General features: G+C 36.1%; 1 protein-coding gene across 12 annotated transcripts in view; it reads left to right on the forward strand.

Moving 5' to 3' along the window:
- Positions 1–23,846, forward strand: part of CHD9 (chromodomain helicase DNA binding protein 9) — a 237,295-nt gene that overhangs the window by 159,693 nt on the left and 53,756 nt on the right. For all 12 annotated transcript variants that reach the window (XM_058707433.1, XM_058707437.1, XM_058707432.1 and 9 more), the window contains 8 exons: positions 2,954–3,197; positions 8,035–8,211; positions 9,350–9,493; positions 9,613–9,868; positions 11,423–11,633; positions 13,692–13,887; positions 17,201–17,368; positions 18,075–18,254. In XM_058707433.1, coding sequence (XP_058563416.1) covers positions 2,954–3,197; positions 8,035–8,211; positions 9,350–9,493; positions 9,613–9,868; positions 11,423–11,633; positions 13,692–13,887; positions 17,201–17,368; positions 18,075–18,254 — 1,576 coding nt within the window. The remainder of the gene's footprint in view (positions 1–2,953; positions 3,198–8,034; positions 8,212–9,349; positions 9,494–9,612; positions 9,869–11,422; positions 11,634–13,691; positions 13,888–17,200; positions 17,369–18,074; positions 18,255–23,846) is intronic.

Here is a 23,846-nt window from a genome sequence, read left to right on the forward strand (position 1 = left end):
AGGGCCATAACTTCAAGCCCCACGCTGGGCATGGAGCCTACTTAAAAAAAAAAAACAAAAAAACAGAAGCAGAAATCAAAATGTAAGAACCTAGTAATGAATTTACCCCTTTAATTATTTTCCATGTTGTTCAAAATGCTGTGTGGAACATGATCTCACTTTTTTACTGAGAAGAAAATATAATTGCAAAAGAAGTGAAAAACAGACCCATGACTGAGAAAGTGTGGTGGTGTATACAAAAGAGTAAACAATAAGGCATTGTTATTAGTAATAACAGCAAAATTTGATGATGCTTTTATTCAGAATCATTCTTCTGTGTTTTTACTTCTCACTTGATTCTTCTGAGTTGTTACACTGAGTAATGGGGAGTCATGAGATGCAGTCATATGGAGTTAGGGGGGACTTGTTACCTCACACAGCACTCTTCTAGTTTATATTTTCTAAATATTGACTTTCATTTTTCTCAGGAGAACCTTCCAGGTAAAATAGTTAACAAAATATTGTTTTACTTGTATTCCTTCATCAGTACCCTTCCCATGGCCTCCATTGCTTGTTTTAAACTTTCAGCACTTCCCTCACAGCCCTCTATCACAGCCCAGCCCTTCTCACTGCCCGTGTGACTGCTCCGTAGAGGAGCCCAGGGCCCACAGGTGAGCTTGTTCAGATTCCTGCCTGCCTTCAGAGCCAGGCCTACAAACGTAGCTCCGTTCTTAGCTTTTCTTACCCCATCCTCATGTACCAGAAGTTAAAAGGTGCCTCCCCAGGACCAAGACTCAAGCTGCTACCTACGTTCTTGAGATGCAGCTCATCCAGTTTTCTCAGAACCTCACTTCGATCAACTCTCACACCGCTGTCACTTCTTCAAGCCCTCTCAAGAGTACTGCTGTCCCTTCACTCTGCGAACAAATCTGGGTTTAACCTGTTGTAAAAATACAAGAAAGAAAAGAATAAACCTTCTCTTCTTGGCTCTGTTTCTCCTTCTGGCTGCCTCGAGCCCTCTTTGTAATTTCTAGGAAGAACAGGCCATATGGTCTCTTCCCATTTCCTCATCTCCAGCTCTCTCTAAACCTGTTGTTTGGATTTGATTCTCTATCTTTGTAACGCTCTGTTTCCCAATCCATGAGGTATTTTTCAGCCCTAATTTGCTGTGTCCCTGCTGCAAATTCTTGATTTGTGATTTGTGTAGTAATTGCTCCTTCTGTAAACTTTCCCCCATTTTCGCCCCCAGCAGCTTCCATAGTGTGACTCTGTCCAGACTCTGTGACTTTCAGGTCTGCTGGTTTTCCTTCCTCTGCCTGCCCTTTCAGTATTGCTTTTCCTCCTGAAGTTCCTCTGTTGCTCTCTTCTTGTACAGGTTTGTTCTCCACCCCCCCTTGTTGCCTTCAGTTATCAACAACATCCTAATGGTCTCGTATCTTTATCTCTAACTAAGACCTTGAACTCACTCCAAGCCCATATTTCCCTTTGCCTCTTGCTACCCTTAAAGTCTATCTCACCAATTCTTTAAACACAAAATTCAAAATTAACCGTATCACTTCCTGTTTCCTCCATGCCAAACTTCTTGTTCTTCCATATTTTGTATTTCAGTTAAGAATAACACCGTTCAGGGGTACCTGGCTAGCTCAGTCAGTAAAGCATGCAACTCTTGATCTTGGGGTTGTGAATTCATGCCCCATGTTGGATGTGGAGCCTACTTAAAATAAATTAACAATAATACAGTTCGTTTAGTCAACCAGACTGAAATCTGGCTGTCATCCGATACCACGTATATCTGGTTGGTCACTAAGTCTAAATCGTTCCAAGTCATAATTAACTTTCTCTCCTCTTTGCCCCCCTTCCTTAGTCCAAGTGCCCATCATTGTTTCCTGCATTATTACAGTACTTCACCAATTAGTGTCCCAGCTTCTAGTCACCTCACCTTCTAATAACCACAGTGGAACCCGAGTAAACTTCAAAATACAAACCCAATCTCATCAGGTTTCTTTAAAACTTCTCACTGACTCCCATTGCATAACAGAATGATGTCTAACCTTCTTCATTTATGACCTCTTCATATCTCAGTAATACCCCCTCCTTTTACCCTCATCTCAAAACCCTATTTGTAGTCTCCCAGTTGGTCATGTTCTTTACACCTCTACTCCTTTGCTGTGCTCTCTGGCAAAATCCTACCCATTACTAACCTCTTCTCTGAAAGAGATCTCTTCTACTCTCTCTTTTTGCCAGAGTTGGACACTTACTCCTCTGAGCTTCTTAATAAACTTAACTCTGATGATTCTCAACTGGCCTTATAATCATCTGTGGAACTTTTTTTTTTTTTAAATTATAGCTGCTTTTATCCTACTCCATACACATTGAATCATAATGTGTAGGGGAAAGCCCTGGGTATCTTGTGTTTCTTTCAGGCTTTCAGGTTCTTCTAATGCACAGCCAAAGTTGAAAAACAGTGCTTTATTTGTGCTTCTGTGATAGCACATTGCATAACTGTCTGTTTGGTTGGTTGTTTATTTATTTATCTATTTGCATGTCTGCTTTTCTAATAGATACAAGCCCCTGGAAGGCAGAGAACATGTTCTATTTCTTTTGTATCCTATCTTCTCATACTGTCCCTGAGATAATAGAAGGTATTTAATAAATGCTTCCTGAAAAAATAATATATTTAGTTTGCCTTACTCTTGCCATTTCATTCTTTAACAAAATCATACCTCTAACGGGTGATATCTTTATTTTGGAGCTACAAAAATCTACAGTTTTCCCTCTTCAGGATTATAATAAAATTATAACTTTATATATATAAATAATGATATGCCTATTCTGCACTTCAGCAACTTTTATTTTTTATAAATGCAAGTATTTTAACTTGATCTTTGATTATTTCTGAATATTTATCTTTAAAGACATTGTAGTGTACAGAAAAACCCAATGTATACATGGATAATATATTTGTTTATTTCAGACGAAACTGCATTTTAGCTGATGAAATGGGTCTTGGCAAAACCATTCAGTCAATTACATTCCTCTACGAAATCCTTCTGACTGGTATAAGAGGACCTTTCCTGATTATCGCTCCACTTTCTACTATTGCAAACTGGGAGAGAGAATTCCGTACATGGACTGATATTAATGTTGTGGTTTACCATGGGAGCCTGATTAGCAGACAGATGATACAGCAATATGAGATGTACTTCAGGGACTCACAGGTGTGTTGCTGGTGATTTTGTTGGTTGTTTGAAAGGTCAGGTTTGAAAAAGCTAATTACTACACATTCATTGTTTTCAAATTAAGGATGCATATTATTTGCCTACAAACGTCTTTGTTCAGGCTCTATTCATCATATCTATTTTCCAATAAATTTTAGTAGCTGAAGAGAACAATGACAAGGAATTAGGTTCATGTTCTAGTTCACTATAAAGTGTGCCGATTTATACAAATGTACTAATTTGATTGTATCCCTAATATTTCAACTAGAATAATTGTTTTACTGATTGCTTTTAAATGCACATTAAATTTATTTTTAGAATAGTATTTGTTTCTTTGATCATCCTCCAGTTTTCTCCCCTCCATTTTAAAAATTTAAATCTTCAGTGAACACGATGGGTTTAAATGCCTATTCAGATAAAACCTAGGTTCTCTTTCATGTTCAAAGGATTTTGATTTTTAGACATATTTTATTTTTTTTTTCCAACGTTTTTTTTTTTTTTTTTTTTTTTTGGGACAGAGAGAGACAGAGCATGAACGGGGGAGGGGCAGAGAGAGAGGGAGACACAGAATTGGAAACAGGCTCCAGGCTCCGAGCCATCAGCCCAGAGCCTGACGCGGGGCTCGAACTCACGGACCGCGAGATCGTGACCTGGCTGAAGTCGGACGCTTAACCGACTGTGCCACCCAGGCGCCCCTAGACATATTTTAAAGTTTGGTTTGTTTGTTTGTTTTGTATGCAGATACAAGCACACCTCTATATCTTTTTCCTGTTTGGATTGGTTATTCCAGTACTGTGGTGATTTGGTGGCTTTCTTCTCCCCCTAAATCCTAACGGCACATTTTCTGTTTTCCTTTGGCCTCTTACTCTTGAGTAGGAAATTTCTTATTTTTCAGCTAAATACACACATCATAAAATTAAGAGATGACATCATAATAAAGAATTTTCTAGCAGAAAGTTAAATCTAGAAAGCATTAAGTGCTAATTGCAGTTCTGAGTGGTAGGTAATAGGACTCTTTTAGATTAAGAATTTTATTAAGAAATAACAAAATCAATAAAAACATAGTTCACACAAATTATACTTTTTAATTGGAATAGGTGTATTGCCTGACACTTTGCCTCAGTAGCACCTTAACATTTTATTTTTCTTTCACTGATTCTTTTATTTTATAAGGCTCATTATAACACATGGCCAGGTCAAGGGATATGATACAGTTTGAAGTAAGGTAATGTGCCCAGCCTTCTACTGCTTTTCTTCCCAAGTGTAACTGATTTTCTACCTATTGGAGGCTGAAAATGGACGGATTAATTGATTTATTAGTTCCTTCAACCTCATTGTCCTTCTTTTTTCAACTTTTTTTTTTTTTTTTTAATTGTTGGGACAGAGAGAGACAGAGCATGAACGGGGGAGGGGCAGAGAGAGAGGGAGACACAGAATCGGAAACAGGCTCCAGGCTCCAAGCCATCAGCCCAGAGCCTGACGCGGGGCTCGAACTCACGGACCGCGAGATCGTGACCCGGCTGAAGTCGGACGCTTAACCGACTGCGCCACCCAGGCGCCCCTCATTGTCCTTCTTTTATGGTTGAAACAATTACATCTCCTATGAAATAAAGCATCTGTTTAATCCTTTAGTTATTCCTCAGTTATATTGAAACTGTCACCTTTGTACCTTTCAAGCCTATGACATTTCAGTTAGATTATAGTTTGATTTCCTTCTATAGTGTTTTATTCTTCCCAGTCATACATTTGTAGAATTTAAGAGCTGCATGGTATCATAAAAATGATTATGATTGACTTAGTTCTATATATACTATATATGTATATAGTTCTATATATACTATATATGTATAGTATATATAAAAGGCATAATTAAAACTTTGGGAGCTTAAGAGATGTTTAACAGGGTTGCAATTTTAATATATGTCTCATGTGAGCTTGGTATGAACATGAGAGCCTAAAAGCTAAAAGATTCTTGATGTGTTATAAACTGAATAGTATATATAAAATATTATATTTTTGTAGTAAATGTTATACATTCTGGAAAAATACTTTCTGACAGGTTTAAAATTTAAAAAGGTAAAAATGTCTCCTTTAAAGATGAGATAAATAGATTTGTGCTTTAAATACAGATTCAAGGGGCACCTGAGTGGCTCAGTCGGTTAAGCAGCTGACTTCAGCTCAGGTCATGATCTCACAGATTTGTGGGTTTGAGCCCCGCGTCAGGCTCTGTGCTGACAGCTCAGAGCCTGAGCCTGCTTCGGATTCTGTGTCTCCCTCTCTCTTTGTACCTCCCCTGCTCGTTCTTGTCTATTTCTCAAAAATAAATGTTAAAAAAAAAAAAAAATCTAAAAAAAAAATAAATAAATACAGATTTAACTATGAGCTCTTTCAGGTATATTTTAATATAAATTAATTGAATATTTACCTTCTATCATAGTAGCAGTAAAATTATGCTAACATTTTCTGAATTACCCTGAAAAAAGTAACAGAGATAATAATACTAATAATCACAAATATTTATTGAGTAATTACCATGTGCCAGGCAGTATGCCATACATTTTAGAGACAGTATTTTGCTTAATCTTTGTAATGCCTACCTTGTAAATAGGTAATAACATTAGCCCCATTTACAAATGAGGAAACTGAAGTATAAAGAAGTTATATAGTTTCCTCCAAAACCCTACCAAAACTGGGATTAATAAACCCAGGTCACTTAGACTTCAAAGCTCTTATTCTTAAACATTGTGATGTCAATTTAACTGAAAGCATCCTATCCTAGGTTGTTAGAGCTGTGTAAACGCCATGGACTTACACTTTACCCCTATTCTAATAATATTCTACTGGATCAATTTAATGGCCATTGTATATGATCAATAGTAGGAATTAAACCCTAAATCAGAATATACAATCTTTCTTAACCCTTCATTTCTCCTAATCCCTAATAATGTATAGTTTTCAGTCCCATTTAAACATTCCTTTGACTTGGCTTCTAGGTTGTCGTGCTGTCCTATATCATTACCCATTCTTTCTGAAGCCCCTTTTACTGGTTCCTTCTTATCTTCCCTATCTGAACTTGGGGGTGACCCAGAGCTCCATCTTCAGACTCTTTCATATCCGTACTTATTCCATCAGAGGCTCCATTCAGTCCTACAACTTGAGTACCATCTGTACTGCTAGAAGCTCCCAAATCTTATCACCAACTCTAACCTCTTTCCTGAATTCCAGAGTCCTATCCAAATGCCTGTTCAGCTATTCCACTTGGATATCTAGTAGTCGTCTCAAATATAACATGTCCAAAATCCTGAGTTTTCTCTTTGTAGCAAATAGCAGCACCACCTTCTAATTGTTCAAGATTAAAAAATTATGGGGGCGCCTGGGTGGCTCAGTCGGTTGGGCGTCTGACTTCGGCTCAGGTCATGATCTCACGGTTCGTGAGTTCAAGCCCCGCGTCAGGCTCTGTGCTGATGGCTCAGAGCCTGGAGCCTGTTTCAGATTCTGTGTCTCCCTCTCTCCCTGACCCTCCCCCGTTCATGCTGTCTCTCTCTGTCTCAAAAATAAATAAACGTTAAAAAAAAAAATTAAAAAAAAAAAAAGATAAAAAAATTCTGCAGTTAAGCTTGAATCCTCTTTATCTCACTCTATACCTATCCATTAGGTAGATCTCCTTTCAAATCCTTTGGGATCTCCTTTCAAAATACATCTAGAACTGAATACTTCTCATGACTTCCCATGATGATCTCTTGCTTGGATTACTATGGCAGTCCCTTAATGGGCCTCTATGATCTGTCCCTGGCCTCTTTCAGACTATTTTTACCATAGAAGCCAAAATTACTCTTTTAAAATACATGTCAAACCATGTTACTCTTGTCCCAGAACCCCCCAATAGCTTCTTGCTCAGAGAAAGAGCCAAGTCCTTAGCACACTTTCATGTCCCAGCACAGCTCCATCCCCTTCACACTCAGCAGGTTTCAGCCTCTCTGGCATTCTTACTATTACGTGAAGACTGCCAAAGATATTCCCACATGAGGACCTTCATGCTTGGCTACTCCTTCCAAGAATGCTTTCTCCTCTAGATCTCTAGGTATCACCTGGGTTTCTCCCTCATCTTCAGGACTTTTGCTCAAATGTCACTTCTTAGTAATGGCCTCCCAGCCAATTCATAACATTACAGCGGTCACCTCTGACCCTACACTTATTATTTATCCCTGTTTTATTTCACAGCGCTTATCACTTTGTAACTTTTTTAAAAAATTTTTGTTTTTTTCTCAATGGCTGTGTCCTGAATTTGAATCATTGTGATGTAAGTTCCACTTGGATAATTATTTCTGTTTCATTTACTGCCATATCTCCAGCATCTGGAGCAGGGCCTGGCACATAGACACGCAATAAATATTTGCTGAATACATGACTCAGGTGGTTAATTTTGATATCAACTATTTATTTGCCATTGTATGTGTGAACTCATGGATATAAATGATAAATGTTAAAATTGAAATTTCACTGGCCAGATTTTGTAATGGCCATTTCTTTCTTGATCTAAAATTGTTACTATAACTCTTAAAAACTATATAAAACATTTTATCAGGGAATACTTACTTGAATATAATTATAAATTAAATAATTGTGTTGTTATACATTTTTTACATTATTCTTGAAAACACTATAATATAGTTTTAATGCTAAATGTCCTCATTTAAAGAAAATATATGCATATGTAAAAATTTCAGTGGAAAATGTAGCAGATGTCTTTAGATGTATTTTTATGCAATTTGACAGGAATTAAAAATTGTGATGAAGACATTCTAGCAAATTATTGTATTTGATAATAAATTTCTAGGGGCGTATCATTCGAGGAGCTTACAGATTCCAAGCCATCATCACCACTTTTGAAATGATTCTTGGTGGCTGTGGAGAGCTAAATGCAATTGAATGGCGATGTGTGATTATTGATGAAGCACATAGGTTAAAGAATAAAAATTGTAAACTTCTTGAAGGTCTGAAACTCATGAATCTGGTAAGTAACTTATCGTTATTTTGACTTAATTCAGTTTCTTAGCTACGTAGTGAAATGTAAAGGCAGAGAGCTAATGCTAAATGTACTCCTTTTTAAGTTTTAGAAGATGGTTATATCTGATTTCTGTCTGGTAATTGAGGTTTTTTCTGTTTTCTCTTACGGTTTAATTACTAAGGAACAAAATTTCACATGCTCAGCATATATTGGTTACAATTAATAAATGGCATTTTTTAAAGTCTTCTTGCTAGTGTGTTTGCTTATTTCAAATCAGAGTCTTTTCCATTTTTTTAACATTTTCATTTAATTAACATCACATAATTAGCACACGGACACTTGAACAAGTCACTCTAGTATGCAGAACTACATACAGGAACACATCGAAGTCCTTCTTTTTATGCCCCATTGATGCCCACCCCCTAGTTCCACTCCCCACTCCAGTGTTTATAGATGAGTGTATATGTTTCTAGACTAAACATTTACTGGCGTATACCTACATATGCAGATATACAGATACATATACAAATATTTAGCTTGGGGATTTAGAGATACTGTCAAATCAAATTTTAAATGATAATTCATACTATCGTCAGAAATATCTTGTCTATTTCCTATTACTATTATGTTCAGTTTGTAATGCAACTCTAGTTTAGAAGCATATTCCAGTCAGCTCTTTGTATTGTTGCATTGTAGCCTTAATGATTTGAGGCTTGTTCTTCTGTGAAAAGTCCAGTGATGTTTAGCCAAATGATAAAGAATGAGAACCATTTTGCATACAAATTACCATGCCAAGAATGAGTACTAAAGAAACAAATAGCTTCTTTGTTCTTGAAAGTTCTATTTCTTTGAGAAAATATAAAATATGCTTGTTAATTATTTAGAAATTTTCTTTTAAAAGCATGAATAGGTAAAAATAGCCTGTAAAAGGGAAGTATTACAAGAATTATAAGAGTTTTTAAAAAAGCAATTGAAAAATTAGTGAAGATTTGTGGGTAGAGATGTATTTTGAGTTGACTCTTGAAAATTATGGTTGGGAAAGATACTTGCTTTTGAAAAACATTGAACATTTGATAACCTATGTCAGCTTTCATATAATTTTAGTACTGTGGTATGTGACATGAATTATTCTTGCTTCATGTAGGAACACAAGGTGCTTTTGACTGGTACACCTCTCCAAAATACAGTTGAAGAACTATTCAGTCTTCTTCACTTCCTAGAACCTTTAAGGTTTCCTTCTGAATCAACATTTATGCAAGAATTTGGGGATCTGAAAACAGAAGAACAGGTATCCTCATTGGTCCTTGTAAACAAAGGCATCAAATCTCTTATCACTGTGATTGTGTTTATGTATTTGTAACTAAATGCACATATACGTTATATATCTTTTCATCATTTTTTATGCAGGTGCAAAAACTTCAGGCTATCCTGAAACCCATGATGTTGAGGCGATTGAAAGAAGATGTGGAGAAGAAGCTGGCACCAAAGGAAGAAACCATCATTGAAGTGGAACTTACTAACATTCAAAAGAAATACTACCGGGCTATTTTGGAGAAGAACTTCTCCTTTTTATCCAAAGGGGCAGGGCAGACCAATGTACCTAATTTGGTCAATACCATGATGGAGCTCAGGAAGTGCTGCAATCATCCATATCTTATCAAAGGTAGCTAACAAGGATTGCAAACAAATACTTGTTTCTTTGAACGAATGCTCGTGAATTAACGACAGCAACACCACCACCACTACAGCTGCAGTGGCTGTTACGAGGAAAGGCAGTGATGTATCACTCTTGGTGTTTCAGCATCAGGGTGCCCCATGATTGCATGCTAGGTTACAGGAGCAGGACTTGGTTCAGTCTAATGTGGACTGGACTTCCTCCTCCAATAGAAACCTCCTCATGGGCAGAGACAGCAAAGCCTACCTTTGGGCCTCTGAGTTTACATTTTTCTTTTTCCTCGTCCCTTTGCAGTCCAGGTCTCCAGTTAGTGTCTGTTTTTGTGCTGTAATCATGTTGCTTTTTAACGTCTTATTAAGTTCTCTACTAATATTCTCTCTGTACATCTTTTCACTTATTTCTGGGAATATTATCCCATCTTTATCTAAAACATATGGTTTCTTGGGGCGCCTGGGTGGCGCAGTCGGTTAAGCGTCCGACTTCAGCCAGGTCACGATCTCGCGGTCCGTGAGTTCGAGCCCCGCGTCGGGCTCTGGGCTGACGGCTCGGAGCCTGGAGCCTGTTTCCGATTCTGTGTCTCCCTCTCTCTCTGCCCCTCCCCCGTTCATGCTCTGTCTCTCTCTGTCCCAAAAATAAAATAAAAAATGTTGAAAAAAAAAAAAAAAATTTAAAACATATGGTTTCTTAGCCCTATAATTAACTCTCTTTGAATCCTGTTATTCTTTAATGATCAGACAGGCAGAGGGAAGGCAGAGAGCCTTTAATACTGATTAGACTCTCTGGAGGAAGTATGCATCACAGAGACCTATAACTTGACTTCCCTTTTAATTGTCCTTGTTTTGATGGCCAGCAGGATACGTACCCATAGACACATCCAGATTAATTGTGATCACCCTCAATGATGATCACTGTCGTATTCGTATTTAAATAATAGATGTTTGTTTAAAAATACATGTTTACTCACCTAAGATTAGGACCACATTTTCATTAATTCTTTCCCTGATAGCATTCATTAAACATTTAGCAAACATGTGGGGCACCTGGGTGGCTCGGTCAGTTGAGCATCCGACTTCGGCTCAGGTCATGATCTCACGGTCTGTGAGTTCGAGCCCTGCGTCGGGCTCTGTGCTGACAGCTCGGAGCCTGGAGGCTGTTTCAGATTCTGTGTCTCCCTCTCTCTCCAACCCTCCCCCGTTCATGCTCTGTCTCTCTCTGTCTCAAAAATAAATAAATGTTAAAAAAAAAAAAAAAAAACATTTAGCAAACATAAATTTATATAAGGCATTATGCCCGGGGTCCCGACAGATAATAAGATGCTTTAAGACATTGCCCATATCCTCAATGAAATTATAGTCTAGTGTTGATGGGTGTTTAGCCACAAACATAAATAATACTAATAAAAACAGTGTACCTATCATCAGAGAAGTATAATGTGTTACAAAAGCACAGAGGAACACTAATTTTGATTTGTTTTTAAAAGAGAGCAACTGGGGGCTGCCTGCATTTGTGCACTGAGGCTGTCTTCTTACGTGTCTTTGACAGGTGCTGAAGAGAAAATACTTGGAGAATTTAGGGATACGTATAATCCAGCTGCTTCTGATTTTCATCTTCAAGCAATGATCCAGTCTGCTGGTAAACTGGTCCTTATTGATAAATTGCTTCCCAAAATGAAAGCTGGAGGTCATAAAGTGCTCATCTTCTCTCAGATGGTACGCTGCCTTGACATCCTAGAGGACTATCTCATTCATAAAAGGTAAGGCATGTATTCATCTACTGAATTATACTATGAATTACACTAAATACATGCTGCTAAGGATTTGGCATCAGTGTACTATAACCTAGCTCTACTCACATCTTTCTCTTGATCTAAGAATCCATTTAATTTGTAAGGATTGCTTAGGATGTTCAGGATGTGTCAGGTGTTCTGTGTATGTTGTACATAGTAGGAGGGGCTAAGGAGACTGATTAAGTAAACTTTGTACATTGATGGGTACTTGTTGACCTAGGAATGGGTTTTTAGTGTACATTTTACTTGATTTGTAAATTTTGGGGTAATGACTCTTTAAATGGACTTATAACCATCTTCAAAAATAAAAGAAAATGGTTCACCTTTTCAGGTCTTTCATTTTAATTAGAACCTGAACTCGCTGCACTTTCACTCTTGCCATTTACCATATGACATTTATTCATGCTTTAATCCTTTCTGATTTGTTTAATGTGGAATTTTGTTTTGGTTCATGACAATAAATCTTAAATAGTGTCTAATCAGTATTTAGATGAAAAGGATATTTATCATAAGGATATGTTCTCAGAACATTCATGGTCTAGTCAGATATCAACATATTTCCATAAAAGGGAATCTGAAGATGCAGCTTTAGATTTTAGTTCAGCAAATTTTGACTCTTATATATAAGTAAAGGCCTAGCTAGTTGAGATTATCGGAAAGTGTGTAGTTCATTTTCATTTTTTATTTTATTTCTAGTTCTATTTTTAGTTTCAGTGTTACACTCCTTTAGTCTATTTTCAAAATACGTATTATTCTCAACTTTATATCATATGAGATAAAGTTGCAATATTCCTAAGAATAGCTATTCTTACATTTTCTTTATCTTCTTACACAAAGAACTTTATAAGATAAAGATGAATCTCATGGAAAACCCCAAATTTCTTTAATGTCACAAGTCATGTTATTGAAGTCACACCCCCATTTCACAGGTAGTAGAGACAACAGTGAGCTCCTGCTGAGACTCTAGTAAATTACATGTATAAAGAAGTGCCTTGAACCACAAGAGGTGTGGCAAATGTGTGTATCCCCCTTCTAGTTCCTAAAGTTTTGTATATTTTAATTTTATTGATGTCTATGATTTTCTGAATTTTATGTGAATGAGAAAAGATAAAAGAAGTTAAAAGTTAATTGCTTAATAGTAATGACTCTAAAGAATTAGCATTCAAGGCATCTGGGTGGCTCAGTCGGTTAAGCATCTGACTTCAGCTCAGGTCGTGATCTTGCAGTTCATGAGTTCCAGCCCTGCGTTGGGCTCTGTCCTGACAGCTCAGTCTGGAGCCTGCTTTGGATTCCCTCTCTCTCTGCCCCTGCCCCACTCATGCTCTGTCCCTCTCTCTCATACAAAAATAAATGAACATTAAAAAGTTTTTTAAAAAGAAAAGAATTAGCATTTTACAGAATGATTTGGAATGATCCAGAAAACTTTGGATTTTTTGAAGCAGGTTCTTAATGTTTCATATTGTTAACATCTTGAAAATTTGTTAAATGTTGAAAGCTGTATTATTATTTTCAGATCCTTTTAATAAACAGACTTGTTTAAAAAGATGAAAAAGAAAAGAATTAGCATTGTAGTTTGCCCTTGATAGATACATAGTTTGTGATCAAGTATATCTTGAGAGAATAACATGATTGAGACAGAGAAACATTGGGAAGTTTCCTGAGGTTTTATGAAAGTCTTTGATTTTTGTTTTAAAAAAAAAAATTTTTTTTTATTATAATGAGATTAGCAAGGTAGTTTTTGCATGTTTTTTTTTTTTTTGAATTCCAACTTCTGAAAATGATATTATGATGGTATTTTAGTTATACATCAGGAATGCAGAGATTTTGTGTCTTTATATTACTTTGTATTTTCTCCCTACCACCAACACCAAGAGTTAAAAAACCATAGAAACTGGTTGGGGTGATATTGCTTCTTAATTTTATAGTAAATATAATGTTGCAGGAGAACTGACTTTACATCTGATAGAATGTATGTTTATTTTCATTATATTCATCTAACTAAATATATGCCATTTCATTTGATAGATATTTATATGAGCGAATTGATGGAAGAGTCAGAGGGAACCTGCGACAAGCTGCTATAGATCGATTTAGTAAACCTGATTCAGATCGATTTGTTTTCCTTCTGTGCACCCGAGCTGGTGGGTTGGGCATCAACTTAACTGCTGCTGATACATGTATAATTTTTGATTCTGATTGGAACCCTCAGAATGACCTGCAGGTAAATACATTCCTTCGCTAAGAGAATTAAATTTCTTATTGGCAGGGGGGCGGGGCACCTGGCTGGCTCAGTCAGTTAAGCATACAACTCTTGGTTTCAGTTCCGGTAATGATCTCACGGTTTGTGAGTTTCAGATAAACATCGGGCTCCATGCTGACAGTGCGGAGCCTGCTTGGGATTCTCTCTCTCCCGTTCCTTCTGCCCGTCTCTGCTCACGCTTGCTCTCTCTCAAAAATAAACTAACTAAATAAATTTCTTTTTTCATTCCTATAACTATTCTTGATACTCCACCTCTTGTATTTTTATCTGAACAAACTACCATGTATGTTTCCCTAATAGGTTAAATTATCTTAATTTTAATTTAATGATAACAAAATATACTTATTTAGATTATACTTTTAGGTTATATATCTTCTAAATAGGTTTACTGACTTGAGTACAGTATTTGTTTGAAGTCTGTTATGTAAATTGGAGAGAGCTTTAAGAATAACGTCTTTGCAATAAATAAAAATCCCAGAATCTTACTTTCTGAAAAATAAGCGCTTATCCTAATTTCACCTTCTCAGTCATCATAGAATGTAGTACGCATAGAATTAAGACCTAATAGACCATGCCTTTTTATGAAATACAGAATTAAGGTATACGTGTAAGTTAGGACAATACTTGGATCTCATAGAAATAGGAATATTAACAGAGTGATCAGATAGCATCAAAGTATGCAGAAGATAAGCATCGAGGAAAGATATGAAAACATAAAGTTAAAGAGAAATTCTTTTATTGTTCATGGTAGTCTTTATTGTATTGAAATTAATATTATTATTACTTTAGGTAGTTATAATTCCAAATTGTTACTGAGAATAAACCTGGCTTTCTAAAAAATAAAATTTTAACTTCCTATTTGTGTAACTATATGTATTCTAGTTCAAAATATCAAAGATCCAAATTTAACAGATGAGACACACTCTATAGAAGGCCAGTTAGTAAATATTTTGGGCTTTTGTAGATCACATAAGGTGCCACACATTCCTTGTTGTTTGTTTTTATAGTCACTTAAAAGTGTACAAGCACCTGGGTGGTTCAGTTGATTGAGTGTCCAACTTTGGCCCAGGTCATGATCTCACAGTTTGTAGGTATGAGCCTTGCATCAGGCTCTGTGCTGATAGCTCCAAGCCTGGAGCCTGCTTCGGATATTGTGTCTCCCTCTCTCTCTGCCCCTCCCCCACTTGCATTCTGTCTCTCTCTTTCAAAAATAAATAAACATTAAAAAAATTTTTTTGTTAAAGTGTAAGCCATTCTCAATCGGCAGGCCAGATTTGGTCCACAGGGTGTAGTTTACCAATCTGTAGGATAAACCCAAATCATGATTATTTGCCTGTTGGGTACATATTTATATTAAAATTGGGGCGCCTGTGTGGCTCAGTCGGTTGAGCATCAGACTTCAGCTCAGGTCATGATCTCACAGTTTGTGGGTTTGAGCCCAGCGTCGGGCTCTGTGCTCACAGCTCGGAGCCTGGAGCCTGCTTCCGATTCTGTGTCTCCCTTTCTCTCTGCCCTTTCCCCACTCATGTTCGTTCTCTCTCTCTCTCTCTCTCTCTCTCTCTCTCTCTCTCTCTCTCTCTGTCAAAAATAAATAAACAGTAAAAAAAATTTGAAATTACAGTGCATGTGATGTTCTAAAATAAACATCTAAAATAAAATAATATAAGTACATTATAGAACCTGGAAAAACTGTATCAGAAGTTGGGGACAACTTCTCCCTGTCACTTGGTTTTTCCTACTAATATAGATCTACTCTTTATAGGCTAATGAAAAATTTGGCCTCTTATACTTTCCCTAGACCTAGAGCAATGTTGTTCACTCGGAATTCTGAGTTCTAAAGAGCATGATAGAATAAAGATGTCAAAAAGAGTATAGTATCAATGCCACCTATAAATTGTAATGCCACAATTTATGATTTAGTCTTCTGAAGATAATGGGAAGGTGATTAATAATTTGGGAGAAAGACCATTGATTCTGTGGAACCCTTAGAGTCTAAATTTATTACATAAATTTTAAGTTTAGGGACGCCTGGGTAGACTCAGTGGGTTAAGCATCTGACTCTTGATTTAAGCTCAGGTCATGGTCTCACAGTTCATAAGATCGAGCCCTGCGTCAGGCTCTATGCTGACATCATGGAGCCTGCTTATGATTCTCTCTCTCCCTCTCTCTCTCTCTGCCTGTTGCCTGGTAATGCACACACTCTCCCTCTCAAAATAAACAAATATTGGGGCACCTGGGTGGCTCAGTCGGTTGGGCGTCCAACTTCGGCTCAGATCATGATCTCACAGTCCGTGGGTTCGAGCTCCGCATCAGGCTCTGTGCTTACAGTTCAGAGCCTGGAGCCTGCTTCGGATTCTGTGTCTCCCTCTCTCTCTGCCCCTCCCCTGCTCAAGCTCTGTCTCTGCCTCTCTCAAAAATAAATAAACATTAAAATAAATAAACAAACATTAAGGAATAAATTTTAAGTTTAGTAAGACTTCAAGATAAAATATGAAGCTCTTATGTAATCTCTGATGTCTTTACTTCCAATGTATCTACATATTAAATAATTTTTTCTTTGTTTAAGTAAAATTTAGGTCTCCAGAGGTATTCACTTCAAGTTTTTATCCCCCCCCCCAAGGTTTTTATCCCCCCCCCCCAGCTTTACTAAAGTGTATTGAAAAGTTTATTGATAAGGTAGTAGAAAAAAAATTGAGAAATTTAGGGTTAGATTTTAAATTTAAAGCTTGAGTTGCCAGCAGTTAAAAATAATGTTTGTAGAGCTTATATTACTGTCTAAAATTATATTGATGGTACCCTCTTTAAAAAACAAGAATTCTTAGGGCGCCTGGGGGGCTCAGTCAGTTAAGCGTCTGACTCTTGATGTCGGCTCAGGTCGACATGGTTCATGAAATCAAGGCCTGTGTGGGGCTCCGTGCTGACAGCATGGAGCCTACTTGGGATTCTCTCTCCCCCTCTCTTTGCCCACCCCTCAAAATAAACAAATAAACATTTGAAAAACTAAAAATAAAAAATGATTCTTCATGGATTTATATGATCTGAAATAAAAGGTTAAGCTTTAACTTATTGCTGATTGCAGAATCCTTTCTCATTTTAGTAAGCACTATCTTCATTTCAGAAAAGGATATAACTAATTCAATAGCAAGAGTTTCTAAAAATTCTTCCATACTTTTGTATTCCATTGAGATAGTCTGTTGTTAAATGCCTTTTGTATAATGCATTTTGTGCTATTTTGTAAAATAAATTGAATCTATAACTTTTCATTTTTTTATAGGCCCAAGCTCGTTGCCACAGAATCGGTCAGAATAAAGCAGTTAAAGTCTACCGACTAGTAACTCGTAACTCCTATGAGAGAGAGATGTTTGACCGAGCCAGTCTGAAACTGGGTCTAGATAAGGCTGTGTTACAGAGCATGAGTGGAAGAGAAAGTAATGTTGGTGGTGTATGTATATTTTCTTTCTACTTGGAGCTTTTATGTTCTTATTTGCTTTTAATTTAACCTCAAGTTGCGTATCATTTTATTCTGGTCCATCCTGAACACTAAATAGATGCTTTTATGTAAGGAGGCATTTCAGAATAGACCCATATTTAGCTAATGCTTGTGAATCATTTTCTGTCATATTGCTACAGGCCTTGTGAACTCTGAGAATGTGTTTTCAAGGTAGAAAGTCTTTGCTGTGCTTTTAGGTTGTTTGTATCATGGCATAGCAAAACAGAATTGGTGAATTTTTCTACATTTCTATAAACAGTTTTTCAGCTTTTTTTCGGTGTCAAACTACTGGCATTGGCTTTGTTTTGTTATAAGTAAGGTTTTTTTGGCCTTTTTTTTTCCCTCAAGATTGTTGTCTCATATCTTATGCTTGTAACAACTGTAGAATCCTACTACGAAAAAGAACATTGAGAGGTTACCTGCCCTATAGGCTTTGTTGTAACTGAAGCTATTATAGGTACAAGGCAAATCTTACTTTAAAGATAATAAGGAAAAGTCAACAATTTCAATGTATTCTTTCAGAGAATTCTTTCTTATTTATACTGTAAACCCAAATGCAGTTTAAACAGGACTCTTTGTATTTTGAAATTTTTTAGGGGTGCTTTCTCATCTTATGAATTTCAAAATAATCTTGTTACCAAAACTATTTTCTCTTTAGATTCAACAGCTTTCCAAAAAGGAAATAGAAGATCTGCTTCGAAGAGGTGCATATGGTGCTATTATGGAGGAAGAAGATGAAGGCTCTAAATTCTGTGAGGAGGATATCGATCAGATTTTACTACGTCGTACAAAAACTATCACAATTGAGTCAGAAGGACGTGGGTCAACATTTGCCAAGGTAACAGTGAGTGATATTTTATAAATATACCAGTAATGTTTGCTACTAAAAATAATTCCACTCTTACTCTACTAATCATTTGCAGAGTAACTACTTAAAGTTTACGAAGTAAATAAAATGTTCTTTTCCTTCATTTCTTTTTTCTGATTTCTCATATCAAATTTCACATATACTGGAGTAAGAATAATAACCAGGAATAGTTCTATGTATTAGAGTAGAACACTCAAAATAAGATTTAGAAATTAAAGAACATCTATGCTGAAGTCAGAGCAAAATGTAAGAATGTAGGTTAAATCATCTTACGTTAACTGACAGTAATTTCAAGTACTTAAAGAAGAGAAAGGATTTCTAATTTCATCTTAAATATTTAAATCTAATCTGGGGAGGGGAAAATTTGTGTCTGGAAAGGAAGTGTTAATAACTACCTTACTTGGGGAAAACATTTCAAAAGTTTACTAAATTCCTAGATTCACCTCTACCCCCCCCCCTTTTTTTTTTTTTTTACAAGGAGACATGATAAACCTATATCTTTTATTCATCTGAAAAGTTTATTATTGCAATATTCTGTGTCACCTGCACTGATTCATACAGGCTTTCTCCTTTTCCCTTTACTTCCTTTCTGTATCCCCCTGTCCACTTTCAACCTGGAAGTCTATCTTTATCTTTATGGAGAGCTCTGTGCTACAGCAGGTAGTATAGAGACTATATCCAAAATAATATCAGTCTTCAAATGAAAATTTTTCTCTTATATTCCTTCAGCAAAAATGAAATCATGTGTCAGGTACTTTGCTAAATACTGGGAATACTAAAATGAAAGGGTTCTAGTTGCTGAAAAAGTAGAGAAGAAAATGATTAATTTTGCATAAAATTGAAGAGCCAGAGAGTCAGGAAAGCCTTTGCAGAAAAATAACATCTGAGTCTTGAAGGCAGTGTGAATTTCATTGTGTTACAGAGAACATCACAAGAAATGAATCCTGTGTTGCTAAACTATAAGGAAGATTTCAAGGACTATGCATAGGCATGTGTAGATGCACAGGGAGATGAAAATGAAAGGATTAGGGAAGGTTAGATCCAAATTGTGAAGGGCTGAAAAAATTCCATTTTGAGGAATTTGAACTTGATCCTGAGGCAGTTAAAAAGCTTTTAAATCCCTTCAAGCAGAAAATGGACAAAATGAATGCAGTTTAGAAATTTAATGCTAGCAGCAGTGTAGAGAATGAGTTTGAAAGGAGGAAAAACTAAAGGCAGGGATACCGATTAGAGGCTTATATAGGATAAAATGATGGGTGAACTAGGGTAGCGGAGTGCCACTTGAATCAACAGGAGTTGATGACCAGTTAGGAATGTATGGAAGGGGGAATCAAAAAGGACTTGAAGATCTCAGGCTTAAGTAGCTAGAAGGGTCATGGTATCCCTAAGTAAAACAGAGAATGCAAAAGAAGGAAGTTTACGTGGAGAAAACAATATACTGGGCCTTTACAGGGGATCCAAGAGGAGGTGTCTGGGAGAGTTGTTTAGGATACAGATAGAGATTTGAGAGTTCACAAAGAATAAACCTGAAAAAAAGTAGTATTGTGGAAACAAAAGGAACAGTGCAGAAGTATAAGGCTGAGAACTACAACTGGTCACGATTGGGTAGATGTACCATGGCTTTGGCTTCTTTCCTGAGAAATCTTGTTTACTCTGGGTTCCTCGGCTCTACCCAAGTTGTCAACACACTGCGTCCAGCTACTACAGAAATCACCATTGTTGGTTATTCCATGCCTAGAGAAAATCTTAAATTTGTTTTATTTTTTAGTTAACGTAGGCATATGTAAAGTGTTTAACGACCACAGGAGATTCCCAAGTTTACCATGCTAATGAGAATCATCATGAAAGTCAGAATACCAGAGTTTGAATTCTGACTCTGAAGCTGAGTGACCTTGGACAGTTAACCTTTAGGAGTCTTTCTTATCTTTAAAGAGGAAGGCATAGGGGCATCTGGGTGGCTCAGTCGGTTAAGCTTCCAACTTTGGCTCAGGTCATGATCTCGAGGTCTGTGAGTTCAAGCCCCGCATCAGGCTGTGTGCTGATAGCTTGGAGCCTGGATCCTGCTTCGGATTCTGTGTGTGTGTGTGTGTGTGTGTGTGTGTGTGTGTGTGTGTCTCAAAATAAATAAATAAATATTTTTTTAAAAAGACAGCATAATAGTCTTGGCCTTTTCTACTTTATAATAAAGTGCTAGATGAGTATTATTTTACTCAAGTATACTCTAGTCATAACCAGCTGTGCTCTAAGAATGTGAAATACTTAAGCATTTAAATTTCTATTTGAAATCCTCAGACCAGGGAGTAACTTGTATTTGAAAAAAGAGCCGGCTGAAGAGGTGCTTAAGTAGCTGAGCGAGTCCAGAGAATTTGCCTGTAGTTGTCCTAGAATTTGTTCATTTCCACAGTTGTGTGGGAATGCCACTATGTAGTGGACACTTGGCATATTAGAATATGCCACCAGTATGTAGTGGCACCAAAGGTGCAAAGTTAGTAGTATTTTATACTTTTTCCTGGAATTTCCAGACTTCCTCTGTGCTCAGTTATTCTTAGTGGTTTGGATAAATGAAGTAATTCCAATCCATCTCTTTGCGTTATCAAATAATTTTTAAAAGAAGCCATATATATGGAGCAGAGTGCATAATGAGACTATTTAGACTTCGTACATATCCATCAAATAAAACTCATTATTGGTAACTTGATAAGTGCTTATATCACCTGAACTTTATTTTGAGATAATTTTCATAAGGGCAATAAGGTGGATCCTAGAAATAGAAATGTTCTAGTCTGATTTTTTTTTTTTTCTGGTATAGAACAAGACTTTGAATTGCTTAATTTACAAAAACAAACCAGTCTGTATCAAGCTTCAGTGGATTGCTTATTTGTAAAGGCCCTTCTGTGCACCCACTATCTTTCTGCTACTTTCTAATGTAGAAAGATGGATTTCAGCATATAAAATACCTTCCTTTGTAAATAATAAAAGGATTTAATGACTAGAGGAAAACATTTAAGGAAAAATATTTTTGGAGGAATAAAAATGTTAAGATTTAACATTTGGAATTAATCGGTAAACCTATACCTGATAACATCTTCTACAACAGGCATTTTATTTTTATAGGCATTAATTCATTAAAATCCTTCAGAATTTTGAAAGTCATCTTGAAAATAGGCTATATGTCATTTGACAATAGCATCTAAAATTATTTAGAAATATTTTTAAATTTTATTTGAAAAGTAAATTTATCATTTTTCTTACAATGAATATAACAAAAGCTGCAATTGTGAAGGATAGTTTCTTCCAGGTAAATTATTTTAATTATCAACAGTTACCTGGTAGCAGAATAAAAGTGATCATCCATAGTAACATAGGATTTTTTTTTAAGATTAGCAATCATAATCTAATATGTGCCAGAAATCTAATTGTTAATTTTTAATGGCTTTTCATATTTAATGTCTTTTCCCATTAAATGTCCATGTAAAGCAGATGCTCATTTGCTAGCTTTGTTAAATCTCAAGAAGCATGTTATCAGTGAAACTATAGAGTACAAAATAAAACCCAAAGAACTTCAGTGAACTTTTCAGTGTTCCTGGAAGTTGATGAATCTAATTAATGAAGATTTGAAAGTATGGATATCATATGTCCTCAGTTATGAGAAATTCATTTCTGAATTAACAAGTAGAAGTCCCCTCATAGTTTAAGAATTACTTGAGCAAATTTAGATATCTCTTCCTTACACTCGTTCATAATACTTTGTCATCAAACACATCTATGCAGATGATGATGGCTACTACTTTTCATTTTATCAAGTTGGTTAGCCTATGCTGTTTTAAGTTGGATATGGGTTTTTATAATATGTATTTTATCATGAAGAGGAGTCTGGCTGTACTATTTCTTGTTGCCACTGTGACAAATCACCACAGCACACATTTATTCTCTTATGGTTCTGGACGTCAGAAGTCCAAAATGAGTCTTTACAGGCTAAAACTCCAGGTGTCAGTAGGATGGGTTTTCCCTGGAGGCTCCAGAGGAGAATCTGTCCAGCTTTTTTGAGTGCCTACGTTTCCTGTTTGTGACCATATTATTCCAGTCTCTGCTTCTATTGTCACATAGCCTTTTCCTCTTATAAGGACAGTTGTGATTACACTTAGAGCCTACAAAGCTATAGTTTTAGAGCAAGCAAAAAAACCAAAAAACAAACAAACAAAAAAAACCCATAAAATTTAAATTCATTTCTTTTTTTAAAATTTTTTTAATGTTTTATTTATTTTTAAGACACAGAGAGACAGCGCACAAGCAGGGGAGGGGCAGAGAGAGAGGGAGACACAGAATCCGAAGCAGGCTCCAGGCTCTGAGCTGTCAGCACAGAGCCTGATGTGGGGCTTGAACTCACAGACCGCGAGATCATGACCTGAGGTGAAGTCGGACGCTCAACTGACTGAGCCACCCAGGCGCCCCTTAAATTCATTTCATTAAAATATTTATTGCTATCACTTCTGTTTCATAAGTATGCCAGCAAAATGTACATTTTAAACATTTATAATATTTCAACACTATTATATAGCATCTTAATAACCCAGCCTCTAAAGAATGTTTGATGGAATGAATATACTTAATATTTGGTAAGTAGTGTCATGAACAGAATCTTTTAAGTTCATAAGAGGCATTTAGGATTTTAATTTTGTTTCTAATTCATTTGTTAGACACAGTCTAAAGATTCAAAGTACAAATATAGACAGTGGTATAATAAAACCTGTATACTTATCACTCAGCTTCAATAAGTATCAGCTCATGCCAAACTTGCTTCATCATTACCTTATCCATCCTTCATATTATTTTAAAGGAAATCCCAGATAGTATATATACAGGCATATGTATAATATATATGAAGATTTCTTTAACACACCCACAATACTTACCATTACATTCAAAAATCAAATTCACAGTGATTCCTTCATTTCATTAGTGTTCCACTGTTCAAACTTTCAGACTTACCTTGAATGTCATAGATGGCTTGTTTGGGTATAGCTGCTTTATCATCTCTTTACTGTGTAATTTTCTTTTAAAATGACATCAAGATGGGTTTTTTAATGAAGATTTTTATCATTTGATTATATCCCAGATAATTAAGCATTATCTGTAAGCCATTTACCAATTATATTCTCTTTTGAAAATAATTTGACTACATTCTTCCCTTTAACTCTTGTAAGTGTTCCCATGCATTTTTCAGGCTCTTTTCTTTTTTAAAGCGTCACGTATCTTTACTGTTTGTTTCATTTTTATAAAGCACTTTGATGACTTCCTTTGAAGTGGCGTATCTATTTTCAGGGACTTAAGTTTCAAATAACGGTTATTAGTTTGTAAGTGACAGTGTTGAGCTGCAATATCTAGTTTGTTCCAACTAAAAAATTGTATGATTTCTACAATATTTAAGAAAGTAAATCATCTGTATTTTTTTTTGTTTTTCTGTAATCTCTTAAATTTTTACAATGACTATGCAGTATTGTTGTAAGGAAAAGCGTTTTTAATGTAAAGACAGACTGATATTTTTTTTTATTTCTTATATCC

This window comes from Neofelis nebulosa, chromosome 17, assembly GCF_028018385.1.
Source record: "Neofelis nebulosa isolate mNeoNeb1 chromosome 17, mNeoNeb1.pri, whole genome shotgun sequence".
Lineage (NCBI taxonomy): Eukaryota > Metazoa > Chordata > Mammalia > Carnivora > Felidae > Neofelis > Neofelis nebulosa.